The sequence below is a fragment of the Suillus plorans genome (genome assembly GCF_016647745.1).
Source record: "Suillus plorans strain S12 chromosome Unknown HD556scaffold_10, whole genome shotgun sequence".
NCBI lineage: Eukaryota > Fungi > Basidiomycota > Agaricomycetes > Boletales > Suillaceae > Suillus > Suillus plorans.
In genome coordinates this window covers 149091-168214 of record NW_024537394.1, presented here as the reverse complement: position 1 = coordinate 168214, position 19124 = coordinate 149091, and the positions used below count along the sequence as shown (strand labels likewise).

Below are 19124 nucleotides of genomic sequence, written 5' to 3'. Positions count from 1 at the left end.
CCCATTAATGCATTGCGCATCCCCGTAGTAACACGTTGCCTGTGATAGCCTTTATCTCCACTTTCTGAGGCGAAACTCCTATCTCCAATGCACGTTGTCTACCCGCTTCGAGTTGCAACAAGACTGGATGCTCTCAAACTCTGTACCCTCTCGAACTAGAAACCTTCGATAGGGTCATATTACTCTTTTGACTAGTGGACCGGGCACGGACTGCAAGGGAAACCCAAGGCCAAACTGCAGCTCTATCTATCCAGGACCGACTACGACACGCCGCAGGACTACTACCGACTACGAGCCAGGACTCCTGCTCCTGCGCCGGGACCTCTGCCACTCCCGATCTGATCCTGCCAGAGCGCCCCGCTCCACTAGTCACTGCGTATTTTCAACATCGATCACGCTCCTCGTTAACAAGTTGATATCGTAATGCTTTAAATGTCATTTGCCCTCATCATAGCACCCACCTCACCTTGCTCTTTTTTTAGTTTGTGTGAAATCATATGACATTTCTATCGGAATTCTATTCAGAGAACTAGACATTGATAGTTGTACACCAACGTATTACTATCAACAACCACCGACGACCATCGTGTCGGGGAGATGTACAGCAAAGAAAGGCACGAAACGAGTCCCCAATGCAATATGTCGTGGTCGCGCATTTGCTGCACCTGGCGCTGTACTACTCGTATCAAGTGCAGTAGGTGTCGGTGTCGTGGAAGTCGAGGTGGCGGCAGGCTGAGAATGTGATGACGCCTAAGCTTGGACTTGACCATGAGTTGCTTCCGTGTTTGTTGCGCCTGTCGAGGAGATTCACAACAAAGAAAAGGCACGAGATAAGCCCATAATGGGTGACTTGCAGCAGTGCCAAAGGCCGGTGGGAGTGCGTGAATGTTCCGGCCGTGGAGTAACATACAACGCCAGCAGAGAAATCATCAGACTCCAGCGATTGAAGCAGGCTGAGGAAGATATTCCTGCTTGTCCCACATCACTCTCGGCTCAGCACCGACTCAGCAAAGAAACTTCCACAACCCACAACGTCTTCGGGTTCGTGTCCAGATGCTAAGCCACATATTTCACAAAATTGGGTAGTTGGCCCGAGTGAAATATTCGTACCGAGATTCCAGACGCGATGTTTTACCCCATGATGGCATGCACTCGCGAAGAGCCAAGGGTTGTCTGTTGACAATATTGTGATGAAGTGGGTCAGGTGTTGACGGTGTTCGGCGATCTGCTGAGTAGTATTCATAGAACGATTCCTGATCGTATAGTAAAAGGCAAGAGCCGCAACATGTCTCTGGTAGTATATCGGATAGTACACCCGCCTGTCATGCAAGAAACACGACCGCGGGAGAGCGGGGTTCGACTCCCCGCCAGAGAGTTTTTTGTGCTTTCTTTTTCTCTTCCCTGTCATATGTAGGTCCGACCACCACACATAAGCCCAACTTGAAATCGACGCGCGTCGCGTAGCAGTATACTCTCAGCTTTCACTAACTTTCTTATTGTACAAACTCGCAGGCCATGACATTCTATCACCCGACTGACCATTTCAGCACAAAGGGCAAAGTTCTCATCGTTGTGCGTATGCTGACATCCGATTCAAGACAGCTCACTGAAGACAAGCTCCCCAAGGTAGCCAGTTGTTTCTGTCGCGAACGTTGCACAGCTCGCGGCTGATCTCCTGATCACTTCACTTTCCTTGCATCGCGTAGGCATATTCGACCCTAGGAGCTTAGTCCCTGTCGTCGGAGCTCGCGAAGATGATCTTCCTGGCATCACAACACCACTCGAGCGTATGTCTTAGTGCATGCGTCGTCAGAGTTTGGGCTAACATATAGGCTAGTTTTTGGCCGCGACGATGTTAATATCGCAGTCATACAACAACGTTCTCCCGCATTAAAGGTAATAACGCCGTCACTCAAACCTGATCTCTACTGTGCTGATCCTGCATCATACCAGTCCTCGAAGCAGGAATTTGTTGACTCCCTGTTGGAATTCATCCGCACGTCAGGAGCATCGGCTGTTCTGGTCATTGGCGGAGTAGACATGTCCAACAGGACTGATCCTCAGATGCTGTTGAGTTGAAATGATTCGATATCTGAGCTGTCAAATTGATATTCTTCCGATGCCTCCAGTACACCTACTTGTCAGATCATTCCACCTGGAACACCTGATCTGAGTTCTGGTCCACTGGCCGCCCTCACAACTCTGCCAATACCCGTCTACACTTCACCCGTCTCCCAGTTCTTGCATGTTGATGCCGAAAGGACAATCATACCTTTCATACCAGGCGGAGGGTTATCTCGTCGAATACTCTCCTCACTTTCCGACACATGGCAAATCCCGACTGCATGCCTGTTGCAATATGTCATGGAGGGGGACAACAGAGCGGATGCCCAGCTCATGGCAGCTGTAGTATCCAAGGTGTTGCAAGTAGACGTTCCTAACTGGAAGCAGCCTAGCAGTTGGGGTCATGGTCTTTTCGGTACCCCTCATGATCAAACATTGTATGGTTGACAAGTGTATTCTACAGCCTGGTGCGGATTTTCATAAAACTATCAAGTAATGATCCAAAAACAAATCTACACGTGCTTTTTGATAGTATGCGCTGAACTTCATCGATGTTTTCCAGCAATGCCAGTACGGTTTCGGCCTTTTTTCTTGGCGGCTTGAGACAACGACACATAAGCATATGGATCCACACCGCCTTTCTTGACGTCACCACCAGCTTTCTGTAATAAAACATCAGACCCTGCGAGAACAAACACAGCAGACCACCAACCTTTGCCTTGAACTCGTGGCCGAATTTTGGCTCGGCGGGTTGCTTGTGTTTCTTCGGAGTAGTGGCAGCACCATCAGCCATCTCAACATCTCCATCTTCGTCCTCATTCTCGCGGCGTCTCTTTTTAGTATCTTTGTTGAACTTGATGCGCCCATTGGGTCCGCGGGTAAAGCCATCCACTGAGGTCATACTCTCCCGATATGCACTGCCAGCAACGTCTTTGGCAGCCTTCCGAGAGCTGACTTCAATGTCAGACTCCTCGTCCTCGTTGATAACAATCTTTCCAGTGTCAGTGTCAGTTTTGAAGTGACCTGCATCTTGACCCGGCTTGCGGCGTCGGTTGGCTTGGGCATCTGTAAAGAGGTAAATAATGTACTTGCAAGCGCATGAAGAACACCCACTGGTCAATCGTGATGCAACACCCTGCAAGAGGTCCATCGGTTCATCATCATCCACCCGCAGACGCACCCCCTGTTCAACTCCCTTCCGTTTCGGTCCCGCCGTGGGTCGAGATGCCTGCTCATCTTCGTCGCTGTCGTCCAACTCGCTTTCACTGCCATACAAAACGTCCTCAAAGGCATCACCTGTGGGAACCTTTCCTTTAGTCGCCTGGATAAGGTCATCAGCAATAGTAAACGATAGACGTTTCAAGAAAAAAACCAACCTCCTCTTCATCATCATCGTCTTCTCGAGCTTTCTTCCTCTTAGCTCTTTCCTTCCTTTTCTTGATATTCACCAACACCTTTGCGGCCTGATCCTCGCCTGCCGCTTGATACACGTCATTCCACCCAAACCTCCTGATCATCCGCTCGAAGATATGGCGGACCTTTGCCTTGAAGTGGTTCTTGTGATCGTGAGACCAGGCAAGAAGTGCAGGGACAAGGTCTTTTAGATGTGGTCGTAGCAATTCAATAGGTAAAGTATGAATCGCAAGTTTTATGTACCCAAGCGTAGATTTGATGATTTCACGGTTGGCAGAGGAGAGGAAAACAAGAAGAGTCGTGAAGACCTCCGTCTGCATCTGGGTATCGATGGATTCTACCCGAATCATTAGATAAATTGCGGTCGCGGCGTCTATTTACATACCTCTGAACTCAAAGACGAGACGGGAGACGGCGGTTACGGTGGCACTGATCATGTGCGGTGAAGCTCCTGCTAAGCCTCCTGCAACCATGGTCATGTACTCGTTGATGCTTGCTTGTGCTGCAAAGAGTATGTCAATAGCTGAGATTTGCAATGCAATCATGGCTTGCCTTCAGTACCATCCTCATCCATTCCATCCACCATGCTCCTCTTCACTATACCACCGTGGCTCATCTTTTGACCCATGGCAACGATGAGCTCGAAAGCCGCTAACCGGGCTTTCTCTGATGGCTCCTTCGTGCCCAAGACAGCTTCTGGGATAAGCGAAGGAATGACATGCAAAGACTCGCTAGGTACCCGAAGTATCAGCAGAGAGAGTAAGATGAATCGATCTTTCTTTGCAGCAGGTGAAAGCCCAACAGAAAGCTCGTCCAGACGTTGAAAAGTCTGGAGCGCATCCTCTTCTACTTTACCGTGCTCCAGAAGCTTCGCTAGAATCTTGTAACCACGCTTTTGTACGCCGTTGTCCTTGTGGCACAGTACTTCCTGCGCGAGGCACGTCGAGAACAGAGCGGCGACGTCTTGCGTGTCAAGGAAGGGAAGGAGGAGAATTAAAAGGTCTTGCATCATTGTAGTGGTATTCCCGTTGTCTGATTGTTGAAAACTTTGACGGAAAAGGTCAACGACCTTGCGATAGGCTTTTGCAATGTCTTGCTTCTCTGCGAGTCCAGCCCAAACACCGATCACGTCGCCCACCATGCCACGATTATCCCTATCCACGCTACCGAAAACGTTGAAGAAGACAGCAAACCAACTCTCTACTTGGGTCTTGAGGAAAGTAAGGTTCTCGGAAGCTTGTTCAGGGGTAATTACGTTGTCAGATCCTGAGGACTCTCCCATGTCTGTGTCGACCTGGGATGCGATAGTTTTGTTGGACTCTATCAAAGCCTTCAGACCCCTTAGTACAGGTGGCCGGAGATCAGGTTGGCTGTAAAGTAGTTGAGAAAGGAGTTGCGAGAATGCCGGTGAAAGGGCCTAAAATGATATCCATCAATATAAAAGTTTGTATACGAGCACCGCACGTACTGTCTTGATATCAGAAGGTGCATGGCAATAGCCCGCAAATCCAGACCATATCTGAGTGACAAGCACACTCCACACTTTCGCCTCTGATTGCCTTCCTTCGCTATCAGCCTTTTGCTGCAAATTGAACATCCGCTCGCTCATGGGCACGAAGTATGAGACAAAATGGCCAAGGAGAGACGGGTGGGGTTGGTTGAGCATAGGTAAAAGGAATGCCCGTGGTTCTTTGCCTGCTTGACTAGAATATATATATCAGCTCTAGTCCCTTTCCCCGTCCCAAAATGACTCACCGATCCGAGGGTTCTAGATTGAGAGGAATAGCTGCAAGAAGTACAGCGGGACCCACTACTCGCATAGCCGTCGAGAGCACAGCGTCAGCGGCTTCCTTGTGCTCAAAGCCTTTTTGGACCCGCAGATCGGCGATTTTCGATACTAGAGGCATGAGCAAAGCCTCTGTAGCAGTAGTAGACTTTGCAGGGTCCACACGAACGCCTAAATTTGAGACCAGAGCTGAAATAACCGAGAGCAATTCCTGCATAGCAGATGCGAAGGACAGGGAGTCGAGGGCTTTCGTTGTTTGTGAGATGATGCTTCGCAAAGGCGATTTTCCAGCTTCACCGTCTGAAATGGAGTCTTTCACGAGAGAAGACGTGATACACCGTGTCAGTAAATCCAGAGATTCCGCAACAGCTTTACGGGTTTGTGGGTTCTTCGTCTCGAAGTACGACCACACCGTTTTCCACACTCTGTGCAATTCAGTGGCACAGGCCGATGCGTCCGCGACATGATATGCAAACATTGCATCTCCTAGAACACGAATCCAAGATGGAGAGATGGAATTATCAGCTTTTGCTGGTGGGGATTCCAGGACGGCATGTAAAACGGCTGGAATTTGTTCGATTGCACTGGCAGTGCCCGTCGTAGTAGATGCAGTAAAAAGATCGGAAAGAATCGAGTATGCAGCCTGGGAGAGGTACGGGTTTCCTAATCGTGGAAGGGTCAAGAGCGTAGTGGTGATGGGTGGAATGGCCTTGCAAATATTTGTGTTAGTAGATGATAATTCAAAGATTATTTAACATACTTCGAGGGGAAGATTTGGAAGTACTGGGCGCAAGAATGCAAGGAGATGGATAGCTGTTTCTGCAGCTGAGGTATCAGACCCTTTTCCTGATGATTTTGATTTCGGTAGGGCACCGGTGCTTGCTTGCTGGAGCGCGATATGAGCCCACTCAGCCACCCGCTGAGCGTAAGGATGCCGAATTAAAGGACTCGGTGGGAAAGAAAGAACGTCTTTTACAATGTCAGCTGCTTTTTTGCGCACTTTTGGTCGAGGATCCAGACACAATTGCAGTATAGATGCAAATGATTGGCGGACCGCAGAAACGTCCAGTTGCGATTTGTCAAGGGCTCTGAACACAGCATTGTACAGAGTCAACTGTGACCTCATTGGAGGAGCATGTGCCATCAAGGCAGGAAAAAGTGGTGCGGTCAGAGAGAGAAGTGTATTGAGATTGGTCTGGATAACTGGCGGGGGGACGAAGGGAGCCACCAGAGCAAGAAGATACAGTTCTGCGGGTAGTACGTCTCCATCTCCAAGTGAAGTCTCCTTCTTTTGAATGCTTCCATCGAGAGTTGTGATCAATGCAGCAAAATAAGCCGTAGGTGTCCTGTCCGCATGCTTTTCCTCAAACGTAGATTCTAAAGCCTGAAGTAGGTTGGCTGGTGCTTTCTGGTGGGCAAGATTTGATGTCGTATGAGGCCGTATTTTGGCCAATGCTTCCTCCATGACGATCACTTGTGAATAGCCGTCCTGCTGATATGCAGCATTGATCAAAAAATTGATTACGTAATACACAAGACTACAGTTGAAATGCTCATAATGCATACCGTTGGGACCGCCAAAACGTTATGCATTATGAGACATATGCAATAGCATATGTGTCACACTATTGTGACGCATGTGACCTCCGCCAAAAGTGTGACAGAAAATCGTCCATAGTCCTACAGAAGTACATGTATTATACCGAGAAGAATTGTTCTAAAGAAGTTTGTCTAGCATTAAGTAGTTCTTCGCGTTGTAGGTTCGCGCGAAACTTTCGAAGTTGTGATGATAAATCAAGTGAAAATTGAGGATCACCATATTGCATGCATCCAACTTCAAGCTGCTGGCACAAATCGAGAATATTTTGACGAGTGATTGATGGATCCGCTTCGTCGTCGTCGTCGTCATCAGAATCAACCTCGATAACTTCACCATTTGCAACGGCAATTTCGTGGCGGACCGTGTCTGCAATGGATGAGTCACCACCTTCAAAAGCAGAGAATTCTCCCTTATCTCTCTCCTCGGCGGGGTCCAGAAGTTCATCAATAGTTGGCAAGGTACCGAAAATGCGATTGCGTGCTTGGAGTTCTCGGACTGATTGCATAAGCGCAGCTTCGGTAGAAGATAGCTGGGCAGCTTGTTGTGAGCGCGCGGGAATACGAATTTTGAGGCCGGTACGACGAGATGCAGCTTGCATAAGTGCATCAATGGCATTTAAAGCCATCTCCACATCTCCTTCAGCATCCATTACAGCTTTGAGGGCCGGTCTCCAATCAGAATCTATGTAGCGCTCGCCAAGAAGAGCCTGTAGCTTGTTCTCCGCATTGGGAAGGGACATTTCGGTAGTTGCGAATTTGTGGACGATGTTCCACGCAAGTGGATCCGTGTGAGGCCGTGTGTCAGCGTTAGTCGTTGGATCACTGTGATAGACTTGAGCACCCAAAAAAATGAGGTCAAAAGATGACTTACACTTGAATGTCAGTGTGATCCCAACAATGTTTGATGGTTTCGGACGTGACAGCATACCATGCTTGCTTCGCCATTGTCATGCCTTCGAGAATATTAATTTTATAAATATCCCGTTTGCCAGCTTCGTCAAGATCAATAGCACGCGCGCAAAAATTACGGCGATATAGTGCCTTGAAGCATCGGATGATTCCAGCATCGCATGGTTGGACAAATGGTGTCATGTTGGGCCCAAAAAATTCAAGATCAATGTTTGATGGTTGATACGAGATGCTGTGGGCAGAGAAATTATCAATAAACATGCAAATGTGCCGGTTTTGTTGCTTCATCTGAAGATCGAGTTTTTTGATCCATCTAGGCCACTGATTAGATATTAACAGCAATCATATCATCATGTCCATGTACTCCTCAAATATGACTGCTGTCATCCAAGCCTTCTTATTATTCCGATAATAAAATCCCCGCTGTTCCGGTGTCTGCTTCTTGAAGCATCGGGGTTTCTTTGCCCTGCCGATAAAAAAAGGCTCGAGCCTCTCGCTTTCATCTGCGTTGCAGGCTAATCCGATGGAGATACGGAATTTCTCTTTCTTCTTACCACTCATTTGTCGTGTTGCAAGGCCACGGTCTGGAGGTGCACTAAAATGAAAAAAAAATTAGGTGACATAGATTAATATAAATGAACACTCACTAAGGAAAGAATGATGTCTCGTCAAAATTCCACCGATCTTTGGGAGCAAACTTCACCAAGATCTTATGACAACGCTCTCGTTCTTTATCAACAGCTTCGATGTCAACAGACCCAGCTTCTCCATGCCGTCGGTACTCGTGAATCTTGTAGGCAGTACAAAATGATTGGAGCCATTCCCCCGACAGCCTTTCATTTTCCAGGACATCAAACTCATCTTCAAACCTTTTCCGTTTCTCTCGCAGCATAGGCCCAGTCACTGTTTCACGTCTACTCTCCATGTGCCTAACCCACAGAATTAAGGCACGTTCGACATCGGGCCTTGTGACAATCCTTGGCCGCTTCGATGACAATGCATTAGGGTTATCGTTGATCCGTGCTTCCATTTTTGGATGTTCCCGCAACTTGCGTGATAAGGTTGACTGCGTGAAATTGAGTGCACCCGACTTGAGAGATTTAAAGTGTTCAACAATTTCAATCTGTGATACAGTAGGATGAGAATCAACAAATGAATAGACTGTTAACCAGTCAGAGAGTGTAAGATTGTGGCGAGAAGTGCATTTGGGAGAATGAGCTGAAGTTCGAGGAGTGTCCTTGGTAATTTTCTGCCGCTTCGCAGGTCGGTTATAGACAGCGGGCTTGTCACGGGGTTTGCATTTTGGGTTTACGGACATTGTTGTGTGGTATCGTACTGTCGTGATTACTTGCTAGCTTCTATACATAGTCGAACGAGACAATACCACTGAAGCAGAACAATAAATTTATGCAATACATTGTCGTACCTATTGTCCCGTCCTATCAATTTGGTACCTCATAATGCATATTGGCTATGCAAAGGTTATGCATTATGCATTATGCATTATGCGGTCAATTACATGGGAACGCCGTCGGGATCCAAAAAAGTCCATGCATTATGAGACTTATGCATTGTTAGCATATGCATTATGAGCATTTCAACTGTACTTTGAAGTGACACAAGAAGAGTAGTGACATGTACTAAATCTTTTCTTTCCTAAATCCTCCCCATACGCAACAGTTCATGTACACGACCTTCACGACGAAACTCGCATAAATATGGCGAAAGGTTCTACTACGCCTTGGTCTTACATCTTAATTCGGTGAGGTCAGCGACATCCCAAAGGTCGACAGAATTTGACGGTGGTGCTAGGTTGCTCTTCAAGTTTGTGCTGAAGATATTTTATGGGACCATCGTCGTCGAGAATGCTGATATTATACCGAAAACCGGGCAACCATGGTCCGTTTTCAGTCGGGTTATTCTCCATTAGCTAAATGGTTTTGCGACTCAGCATTGTCTGTGCCAACCATCCCAATTCCCTGACGGATGCACTGTGAGAATAGCATCTACCTTGGCCAAGCGTGTTAACTCATCGTTTGTGTACGTCAGTCTTCTGGTAACTTCTATGCCGTCCAAAGTAAGCAACCACGACCTTGAATCTGACGTCATCATTGACCTATTGCCGCATAGACCCGTAATATGCTGCGGCTCACGGCAAAATCCACCCAATTCGGCCATCGGACATTCACCAGTTGGCTGATCGAATCCGCAGGCACTGTGCCTATTAAGCGGCGTAAAGACTACAATGACAGCGAGGTTGATAACAGCCAAGCCATGGATAAGCTAATGGATGTAAGATGCGTTTATAATATACATATAGGGGATCTGAAAGTCCAATCAAATCTAACAGGCACTCGAACTGGGAGATGCAGTTTGTTTATTTCCGGAGGGGGCAAGTCGTTATCACCCCACCATTGCCCCCCTTAAGACTGGAGGTTTGTCGACTGATTAGTATCTGCTAATGTTTGCTTCATCTATCTTTTAGTGGCTCGTATTGTTTCGGATGTCCTGAGTCGTAATCGTGATGATCCAAACTTTTCTGTATCCATTCTGACATGCTCAATCACTTACATGTAATCAACCTATTCTGATATTTCCGCCTAGTTACTGACCGTGTAAAATTATAGGCATCGACAACATTTCAGATCAGATGTTCTAGTAACATTCAACACCCCAACGACGTTTACTCCCAAGGTGCGTGCATATATATATCTATATAGAGCATTTCATTTAGTGTCCTGTGGTTCAGGATAATCCAGAGCTTCTGGCTCCCGTACAGTATGACGAAATTCGGGCTCTGACTACACGGATGCAACAACAAATTAGTTCCCGGACGATTGACTCGCCATCTTGGGAATTTGTGAGATCCGCAAAGATGGCGACACGCATGTATGCACCTCTTGGGACTCTTATGAGCCTAGGAGAATATGTGCGAATCACCAGAACATTTGTCGAGGCTTTCAAAGCTTCCGACGACACTCAAAAGAGCAAACGTATTGTTGAGGATCAGTCTATCGACTTCACCAAGGAGGACATTGAGCTCAACCAACTGCGTCGTGACCTCAAGGTAATACAGCTTTTAATGAATGTACCTGTCTCTAAATTATCGTCAAAAGTATTATCAAGACCGGCTTGTTCATTGGGGTATCAAAGACGATCGCATTGCGCGTCCTCTCTCCTTGGGAACGATTACCATGCGGATGGTTATTCGACTAACGTGGTTCATATGTCTCTTTACCATATCTCTTCCAGGCCTGGTGCTCTGGACCCCAGTATTCATTACCACATTCATCGCCGTCCGGAACTTCAAAAGAACTGGGCCAGTCTGGGACACCTTTGACGAGATAGCGCAATATAAACTTGTCTATGGACTTTTTTCGGGTCTATCCGTCTGGGCTGCTTGTATTCTATTGACGCTTCCCTCCGCCGCATTCACAACATTTCTCGTCCCTGCAATGATGTGGATGACCCTGAGATGGACAGAAGACGCGATATCGGCTTTCCGCGCCTTTATGGCACTAGCGAGGCTTCTGTGTGTCGGGAAGAAGACGCTGAACGAGATACGAGTGACAAGGCGGGATCTGCATTCGCGATTGATGAATCTTGCTGTGGGGACTTTGGGTTTACCGGATGATCCCGAGAAGTTTTTCGTCGAACGTGGGGGTAAACAGAAGGGTCGTGTGAGAAGCACATGGGACAGTGGAGCTAAGTACTTCTCTGTCAGAAGGAGGCGGAAGAGGGACTGGAATGAGACACTGAGGCTATATGACCAGGTAGACTATCCCGAAGATGGGTGAAGAAGGGCTATGTATACCAGATGGCACATCTTGACAACCGATATTTGGTATTTCATTTTGCATACAACTTTCACACAATTACACCTTTATGATTAAGTGAGAGAGCGACTCGTTCAATGAACATATTTACAAAATGCGTGCATACACTAAGTGCAGAGGTATCCAAATATAGTACAAAGAAAACCGAAGCCGAGTCCGATTCGTCGTGTGTTCGTAGAGAGTAAGAAACGAACTATACATTTGAACCATAATTTTGAACGGGTTTGTATAATCTGCGACGATAACCCTGGACTGGTGTGTTTGATCTGTTACCGGCGGCCCACTTCTGGCCGCGGTCCGCAGCAACTCCGGTTATGATGACGCCAGCCCCTACAGCAAAACCTGAAACCCAAGAAACGGCGTTTAAGACGTAGCCAACACCTTTGAGGAGTATATTATTAGAGTCAACAAGAAGCAAAGGCATCGTAAAAACTAACCAGGCTTAGCGTGTTCGAATCCCGGGAAACGGTTCTTGCGATACAGCTCGGTGACGAGGATAAACGTCACCAGTTGGAACACAGCTGCGGAATATATCAAGATGACGTCTGATGAAGCCATGTGCTTCATAAAGACTTACCGTGTAATATGACTAGCCCAGCCACCGCTCTCCAAACCCTTCTCCTTCTGGAGTGCGTGCTCACGCCGATGACCAAAGCAACGAGACCCATTCCTGCGAAACCATTGCCAAGCTCGGTGAAGTATTGAGCAGAGGTCCAGAGAGCACAGAACAGGCGGTTTTCTTTTTCACATTTGTCTTGTACGCGGAGGGGAAACTGGCGACATTCGTAGTCGGCGTATTCCAGACGTCCTTTGCTGGGACCGGGAATGCTGATGGTAGAAGACTCGCAACGTTGGTTTAAGCCATAGCGAACTGTAACGTGTGTGTTCGCGATGTCATATCTAGCAATAAGCCTTCAAATACAATGTCAGGGTATTTGATGGTTAAAAGTTCTCTAGGCGAACCAATCCGGGAGACGTGAAGATAAAATATTCTAGAAACCCCCTGGATGAGTGGACATTCAAATGAAATGGGACGTGAACGGCGTACGATGATAAGAATGGCGAGAACAGCGACAAAAGTCGCTGCGTATGAGGTTTTCCTCATTGCAGGGGAAGTTTTGAAGGAGATAGCGAGAGGGTAAAGTAATATTTGAGATGCTCCACAACTGGTTGAATATGTCTCTTTTATTGTTAGTATTATGTAACAATCAATTACCGGATGGGCCGGGAGTTTGGTACCGCGCGATATCTGCGACCATTCGCGCAAATATCTCAACCGTACGTGACAATGCAATGCCCTGATGCTCCGGTGAGAGAGACAACCGTGGAAGGAAGTGCGTATATCTCGCGTCAAACTATTCTGTCGTTGTTTCCAAGCCGATTTGGTGCATCCAACATCATCACTTCTAAGTTTGAGGCTCGGATCCCAAAATATGAGGAACATGTAGTATTCATAGCATATTGGAAATATGTGACGCGCCGCCAACGCACCGGTATCGCTTCTTTTACTTCTTCGTACACTAAAGCTTGTAGTTTCCGCAGTCGCTGCATGGTTGAATTAACCAGAGGGTATTGAACAATCACTATACCACTCTTCTCCGAGTTGCCACAATTTTAGATGCTCATGATCCTCGTTGTTCGGGCGTTCATCTTATCTAAGGCCTCATGATCACTTCCGGTACAGTCTGAGTTCATCAGTAGTATCGACAAGAATCGAAAGCAGCCAAGGCAGGTGGCAGATTTTGCAGCAATACCCATTCAAGCACACTCCCGGGCCGGAACTCGGCAGGGGCGAGTGATCCAGGGTATTGATGACGTAGCTAGGGCGTCAAAAATCAAGCTGGCGGTGGGTTATTAACAGGTATCCTAAACAAGTATTGAAAGATATATCGACTTTTAAATTTCAACCGTAACTTAGGCCTGGAGGTCTCGCAAAATCTTCTTTGCTCGACAGATTCGTTGCAACTTCGGTCTGACTCGGAATCACTACTATGTCCCGAGCTCCGCCCTGAGCTAGGCACGCGTACGACACCGTCGGGCCCGACAAGTCTTGTTGCTCTTGATACATCAATAGTGGCCAGTGGGCAATGTCCTTGTCGATTAGTGGTTAAATCATCGCATTGTGGCTACTCCAATCTGCGAAGCCGGAAGTTCGAATCCTCCCTGGGACAAATGGTCTTTTTGCTCCACGTCACAAGCACATTTATGTCTATCTCAGCTTCCCCGCACCCAGATATGAATAACTTGTCATGCCTGCAAATGATGGCATCGATGATAAGCCAAATGACAACTTATTATTATCATAGTTGACGTCAAGCCTTCCGGAATTCTTGGCTCGGAAACGGCCGAAACAGAAGTCACTCTATCGGTGAGTTGTTTCGACATGACGAGACTTGGAGTTTGCTTGGAGATGAAGCTTCCTACTCCCCACCAACCCTCTCCCAACCGTAAACTACCCTACCGGTGGGTCATGGTTACTGGCGCAACTGGTCATTGGACGCGGTTGCAATCCTGCGACAGAACCTGTACTCCCACTAGTACTAGGTATATAGGTTCAGCCTAAACAGAACGAAAAGGTCAACGCGGCTGGGGTAGCGGTAGTCCCTGACGAGAACTGTTCGCAACCGCTGCCACCTCTACTATTCTAGCGTTCCTCTTGCCCTAGCTAACAAACTCTTATTCTCAAAGGAGTCGGGCGGGTGCTAAGAACGTGGTCTGCCTTGCGATGCTCTACTGGACGCTCTAGCTTGGGCTTCGTTTATCCAAACCAGTCGCTATTGCCAGTGGTGTTGTGGAGCGCTGGGTATCCCTTTTCGGCCCGTGTGTTGAGGAGTTTCAAACGTTCGTGAGGCGAGTCGAACGTGCTGGACCCTTGCCTCGAATAGCACTGGTCTCAACAAATCACTCACTGAATATTACTCGTTGCCTTTCATTGCCCGCTCATCTGAGAGCGCTTGAATTCCACTAACGTACACGTTAACCACCGACACAGAAAGCACATCAACACTATCTCAGTGCACTGCGCTCAATCAATTCGAAGGGGGCCTGATAGGAATGAACCTCCAGTATGACGCCTCGCCTGCGCCATCCACCGCGAGTTGGACCTAATCACATGAGGAATATATGTTATGCAACAGCACAAAATGAAGCGTCGTACCTCTGTTCCATCATCACTATGAGGCAACTGCAACAACAAGCCTGAATCAGGGTCCCGGATGCTGAGGAGAAGAGCCAGGTTACACCCTGAAGACGTGTGATCATATATGGCATACTCACATCCACCTGCCTACATCGCGGTACGACACATACCATTCATAGGGCTTAGCATTATAAATCACTTTCTCAGACTTTTGCAAAATTAGCCATAAACTTCAAAATCAAGGGCAAGTAAAACTGACGTCGGCACCGACGTAGTTGGAGCTGGAGCTAGAGTCCAACTTGATGGTTATCTTGCTGTTCTCGCCTACAGTGGTGGCCTTGATTTCCCACTGCAAAGGCCATGAGAACTGAACGGTAGTGCAATGAAATATTTGTTCAAGAACTTGCCTCGATGCGTGGATTGACCGAATCCTCGTGACGGCCGACGACGATGACGTCCTTATCCTTGAGTCCTATATTTTGCTCGTGATAGTCGACATTCTGGATGCGGTATACTCCATCCCATGGAACGATGGAACCCATGATAGTGTTTTGAAGTAAAAGGCTTTCGAAGAAGATGGGGACACACCCTACGATGATTGAGATCTTTTATACTGCACTCTGCCCGGTTTCAGACGCGTTAACCGCCTTCCATTGTTAAAGAGATATCAAATGACCCGACAACTTGCATAGAATAGAGCACAATTGCGCAAGTTGAGCGAATAGCACCTCAAGATGATGTGCTTCCATTCCGCTCGCTTCCACAAGTGTAAGAACTTCTTGAACTTACGCTGGAATTACTTAAAAGTTCTGGTCAGGTGCAAGCCATTCGCGAGGGAGCCTATCGGGTGAGCTGACAGCTTGCATGGAAGAGTGGATACTTGCGTAAATTGCGCGAATAGCACGGGCCTTTAGACTGATTATCCGCAAATATCATTCGTGCTCTCTATGAAAGCGAAGACAGGTGAGCGCAAAATTGTACATTGAAAGCACGACTCACTGGATTCGTTCGTCGAAAGACACATCGTACGCACTGGTCATATCATAGTAACTGAAACTAGCTAGTCGGTGGTTTCAAGAAACTGGGGACAGGTCGAAGAAAGGGCCTGGCTTACGGCTGCTTACGGGCTTCGTGGACCTGATCGTACCTGTCGACCAAATGAGGGTAATCGATAATTGAATCAGTACAACATAATTTTGAGTCTGATCCAATGGCTGCAAAGGTACAGCAAGCAAACCACCTTTCCATACGATCGCAAAGAAGACAATCATCGTGATTGACAAATCAACCTGCACTGACAATGCCTGAGCATCATGGAGACACTTCAAATCTGGTGATCGCCGTTAAAAGGTTTCACATTGTGAGGTAATATTCACGTCTGTTGGAAATGATGGTTCCAACCGTGACCATTCCATTCATCTCGGACCGGTGACTGTCATAACCGTATGATTCGAAAAATCTGTAGTTCGGTTCACGTTCATACTTGAGGCTTTATACACTGGCAGTAACATGTGTTCATGTTGAATGGATCCCAAAAACTTGTTTTGAGGCAGGGACCTAAGCCGGATCCGGCCACACAAAATATGCGGACATCGCCACATCGAGAGCATTAAACCCTCGGTACCCCTTGAACGACACGAGGATAAGTAAGAGCAATGAGCTGCAAAGCTGATCAGGTACAGATATGCTGCGACTTCGAGGCTCTCACCCTAAATAGGTCAGGTGCACGTGCAGCTAATACTTGTGGATCTTCTCCGAGACCTACGAAGCTGGAAATCGAGAAAATCAGCAACCGGTATCTCCATACACCGAGGTTTGCACATACATAGTAGACACTCCAGCCTCTATGGCAGCGGACATTGTCATCGCTGCAAAATATTGATAATCATACAGAACTATCGACGGGATCAAAAAGAAGCACGCACAGCATTGCAGTCCAATGATGAATCCAAACAAGACAACCGGCGCTGTGTACTGTCCATCGGCGTTATATGCAGGATCTGTCACTGTGCGGTAACGATGGTACCGATTTCTCAAGCACATTAATTCAGTACGCACGGCGCAGGTAGAGATACCCAAAGAGTGAGCATAGAAGTCCAATGGCATACGCTCCCCACGTCAAAGCTGTCGAACACCATCAGATGACGTCAGTATCTTCAACTGGTGACTCACTCATGCCAACCAATGAATCGTTGACAAGCGCATCAATCCCTAAAATATTAGCATCCTGAGAGTGCTTACGGGAAAACAAACGATAACGGGGCGTACCACGATCCATGAACATGGTCCAAGTGTCTTTTGCTGCTTTAATGTAAGGTTTTCCATAGAGCGCTAATAATACCGAATGACTGGTTAGTCCAACCGGATTAACTTGAACTCAGATAACTTACCAATCTCGATGTAGGCATATCTATTGAAGTACCTTACCAGTCCTTCGATACATCCAACGAAGAACTCTGCACAGCAAGCAAGACATGCTTCTACGACTTATCGAAGACTTCAAAATGGCATTAAAGTGAGAAAAATTCAGATTGATACTCACAGCTCCCTTGCGCATTTGCATTGTTCCTCGCAGCATTTAGGATAAGGCGAACAATTTCCAAAATAGTGACAATCAGGGATCCAAATGCTATTGACCCAAGAGAAAGCGTTGAAGCACGTCCAAATGCGCCAAGGGTTGGATGCTTTGGCTAAAATCAATGTATAAGCATAACGGAGGGCACATAGAACAGAAATTTACCATCAGTTGCTGCTCTTGAGGTCCGAAGTAATACCAACCTGTGATGTGTATATGAGATGATGAAACCAAGAGTCGTCTAGTTAGGCTCACTTCCGTACGGTCCACCAGCAAGAGTGGCTAAGGCGACGTTACCGATGACTTGAGATGTCCAGAGGTAGGAAAATATTGCATAGAATACTAGGCCTGCCACGGTACTTCCAGAACAAGACGTTCCGTTGTCGCAACCTGAGTGATTGTTCAAACTTGACTAAATTGACTAGTAACGCAAACTTACTTGGGTTGCCAGGTGTCCATTTCGTGTATCTACAAAATATGTTAGAGAAACTAAAGATTGCACAGCAAATTGAAACACTTGCATCGCAATCAGTGTATAGGAAAACCACCTGCAATTAATAGGATATGAAAAGACTTCTTCGAGCGTGACAACAGCAATAACTTACACGGTTAGAGCAGCTTGCAAAATCAAGGCGATGAAGACAACGACATAGACGCTCTTGTGATGTTTGGAGATATCCATTACTACTTGCAGGAGAAGGGACGCCAATGGAATGCGGGACCTAAAGCCAAAATAGGCAAAGATCGAAATCAAGGCAATGATAGTGAATATGATGGCACCAGCTGTAGCTTCGTAGTCAATAAAGAGGTGGCCGATAAGTGCGTATCGCTCACAATAGTAGCCAGTAATCCAGTAATAAACGCAAATGGCGCTAGAGTGACGATCAGCATGATAGTCGATCTAGGGGGTTAGAGGGGGCGTACATGTTGAGTATTATAGACAAAACGAGAGTGATATGCATCAAGGCCCGTGTAAAGATGCGTGCGAGGATCAAGTAGGCTATAGATAAGACAAGAGCTGCCGCAGTGACAAACAACAGAAGGTAGGCAGTATGCCTAACGCAGTCAACATCAATTAAATATGTCGATGAATGCCCACAGTCAACACACCGATTGAGGGTCACCGACGAGCCAACCTGGGAGCCATTGCCTACACCACCCCCGAGCCCGTTATTCGACACGTAACCTGAGAGGGCAATTCCTGAAAGCGCGACAAACCCGGCAAACTACCATGACATTAGAAGGAGTGCACCAAGAAATAAGGTAGACTGACCTGCAGAATGAAAAGGACCAGGAAGAGAATGTCGTTGACCTGCTTCTTCGGCTCAAACCGACCGTCGTCGAAGGGTGTTTTTTGGTTTGCAGATGATTGTGGATTGTACTGCGGCTGAACGACTGGTTGTGCATATGGCTGAGAGTGTCCAGGCGTGGGCTCCGCGCCGAGGGTAGTATAGAATGGCGCATACCCCTGTCCCTGTTGCACTCCCCACTGATCCTTGTTCCAACTTGAATGGGCCATTTTCTGAAGCAATGAGAAAGCGAATAAGTTGGTGTGGGAGGCAATTGCAACTTCTCGTACATGCAGACCCCTCGAGGCAAAGGAAGAGCTGAATTTGAAAACAAACTGCGTCGATCATCACCGAATCCATGGAAACTATTCTTGAAAGACAAGTGATCACAGGTGTGGACGGCATTCATACCGGTACACGAGATGCGTTAATTATGTACTTGGGTCATGGGGAAGGCTAGGAACATCAGACTATGCAACAACCCCTCGTAGTTCCAAAGGCTCGGCCGGATGTC

General features: G+C 47.2%; 5 protein-coding genes and 2 non-coding genes across 7 annotated transcripts; 4 read left to right on the top strand and 3 right to left on the bottom strand.

Annotated features, from left to right (window-relative positions):
- Window positions 1-1264: 1264 nt before the first annotated feature.
- Window positions 1265-2516, top strand: HD556DRAFT_60080 (proteasome assembly chaperone 2). The gene is made up of 5 exons (XM_041311059.1): window positions 1265-1572; window positions 1631-1787; window positions 1838-1896; window positions 1954-2069; window positions 2130-2516. Exons 1-5 carry the CDS (start codon window positions 1516-1518, stop codon window positions 2509-2511), a joined length of 771 nt encoding a protein of 256 aa, XP_041163942.1. The 5' UTR covers window positions 1265-1515; the 3' UTR covers window positions 2512-2516.
- Window positions 1289-1375, top strand: HD556DRAFT_t39. The gene has a single exon. It is a non-coding gene; the product is annotated as a tRNA-Asp (tRNA).
- Window positions 2505-7030, bottom strand: HD556DRAFT_60124 (armadillo-type protein). Its single transcript, XM_041311061.1, has 9 exons — window positions 6024-7030; window positions 5233-5972; window positions 4946-5180; window positions 4030-4894; window positions 3863-3979; window positions 3441-3814; window positions 3178-3385; window positions 2777-3129; window positions 2505-2726 (listed from the first exon to the last, which is right to left on the bottom strand). Exons 1-9 carry the CDS (start codon window positions 6825-6827, stop codon window positions 2610-2612), a joined length of 3813 nt encoding a protein of 1270 aa, XP_041163941.1. The 5' UTR covers window positions 6828-7030; the 3' UTR covers window positions 2505-2609.
- A 2459-nt stretch (window positions 7031-9489) lies between these two features.
- HD556DRAFT_1265719 (uncharacterized protein) lies at window positions 9490-11653 on the top strand (the record flags this gene model as incomplete). Its single annotated transcript, XM_041299104.1, has 10 exons — window positions 9490-9533; window positions 9584-9670; window positions 9723-9764; window positions 9821-9848; window positions 9902-10063; window positions 10122-10206; window positions 10257-10344; window positions 10399-10465; window positions 10521-10838; window positions 10888-11653. The coding sequence occupies 10 exons, from the start codon at window positions 9490-9492 to the stop codon at window positions 11566-11568; spliced, it is 1602 nt and encodes a 533-aa protein (XP_041163940.1). The 3' UTR covers window positions 11569-11653.
- On the bottom strand, window positions 11654-12765 carry HD556DRAFT_1344382 (uncharacterized protein). The gene is made up of 5 exons (XM_041302203.1): window positions 12656-12765; window positions 12571-12599; window positions 12185-12519; window positions 12045-12128; window positions 11654-11988 (listed from the first exon to the last, which is right to left on the bottom strand). The coding sequence occupies exons 1-5, from the start codon at window positions 12710-12712 to the stop codon at window positions 11801-11803; spliced, it is 693 nt and encodes a 230-aa protein (XP_041163939.1). The 5' UTR covers window positions 12713-12765; the 3' UTR covers window positions 11654-11800.
- Window positions 12766-13696: 931 nt separating this feature from the next.
- Window positions 13697-13778, top strand: HD556DRAFT_t40. The gene has a single exon. It is a non-coding gene; the product is annotated as a tRNA-His (tRNA).
- A 2238-nt stretch (window positions 13779-16016) lies between these two features.
- Window positions 16017-18840, bottom strand: HD556DRAFT_1454795 (plasma-membrane choline transporter-domain-containing protein; the record flags this gene model as incomplete). Its single annotated transcript, XM_041308108.1, has 18 exons — window positions 16017-16406; window positions 16455-16515; window positions 16572-16614; window positions 16672-16752; window positions 16805-16870; window positions 16919-16957; window positions 17015-17077; window positions 17137-17232; window positions 17289-17436; window positions 17487-17524; window positions 17577-17711; window positions 17761-17789; window positions 17837-17869; window positions 17927-18104; window positions 18156-18193; window positions 18246-18377; window positions 18432-18547; window positions 18595-18840. 18 exons carry the CDS (start codon window positions 18838-18840, stop codon window positions 16356-16358), a joined length of 1593 nt encoding a protein of 530 aa, XP_041163938.1. The 3' UTR covers window positions 16017-16355.
- Window positions 18841-19124: the final 284 nt, after the last annotated feature.

Bases quoted from the DNA above. Each gene is read 5' to 3' on its own strand.
- HD556DRAFT_60080 (XM_041311059.1), top strand. From the start codon at position 1,516: ATGACATTCTATCACCCGACTGACCATTTCAGCACAAAGGGCAAAGTT. The intron at 1,788-1,837 runs GTATGTCTTAGT...CATATAGGCTAG, and splicing joins CATCACAACACCACTCGAGC to TTTTTGGCCGCGACGATGTT. The intron at 2,070-2,129 runs GTTGAGTTGAAA...CGATGCCTCCAG, and splicing joins AGGACTGATCCTCAGATGCT to TACACCTACTTGTCAGATCA.
- HD556DRAFT_1344382 (XM_041302203.1), bottom strand. From the start codon at position 12,712: ATGAGGAAAACCTCATACGCAGCGACTTTTGTCGCTGTTCTCGCCATT. The intron at 12,600-12,655 runs GTACGCCGTTCA...GGGGGTTTCTAG, and splicing joins TTCTCGCCATTCTTATCATC to AATATTTTATCTTCACGTCT. The intron at 12,520-12,570 runs GTTCGCCTAGAG...TTGTATTTGAAG, and splicing joins TCTTCACGTCTCCCGGATTG to GCTTATTGCTAGATATGACA.
- HD556DRAFT_60124 (XM_041311061.1), bottom strand. From the start codon at position 6,827: ATGCATTATGAGCATTTCAACTGTAGTCTTGTGTATTACGTAATCAAT. The intron at 5,973-6,023 runs GTATGTTAAATA...AATATTTGCAAG, and splicing joins TTCCAAATCTTCCCCTCGAA to GCCATTCCACCCATCACCAC. The intron at 2,727-2,776 runs GTTGGTGGTCTG...GTTTTATTACAG, and splicing joins GCCACGAGTTCAAGGCAAAG to AAAGCTGGTGGTGACGTCAA.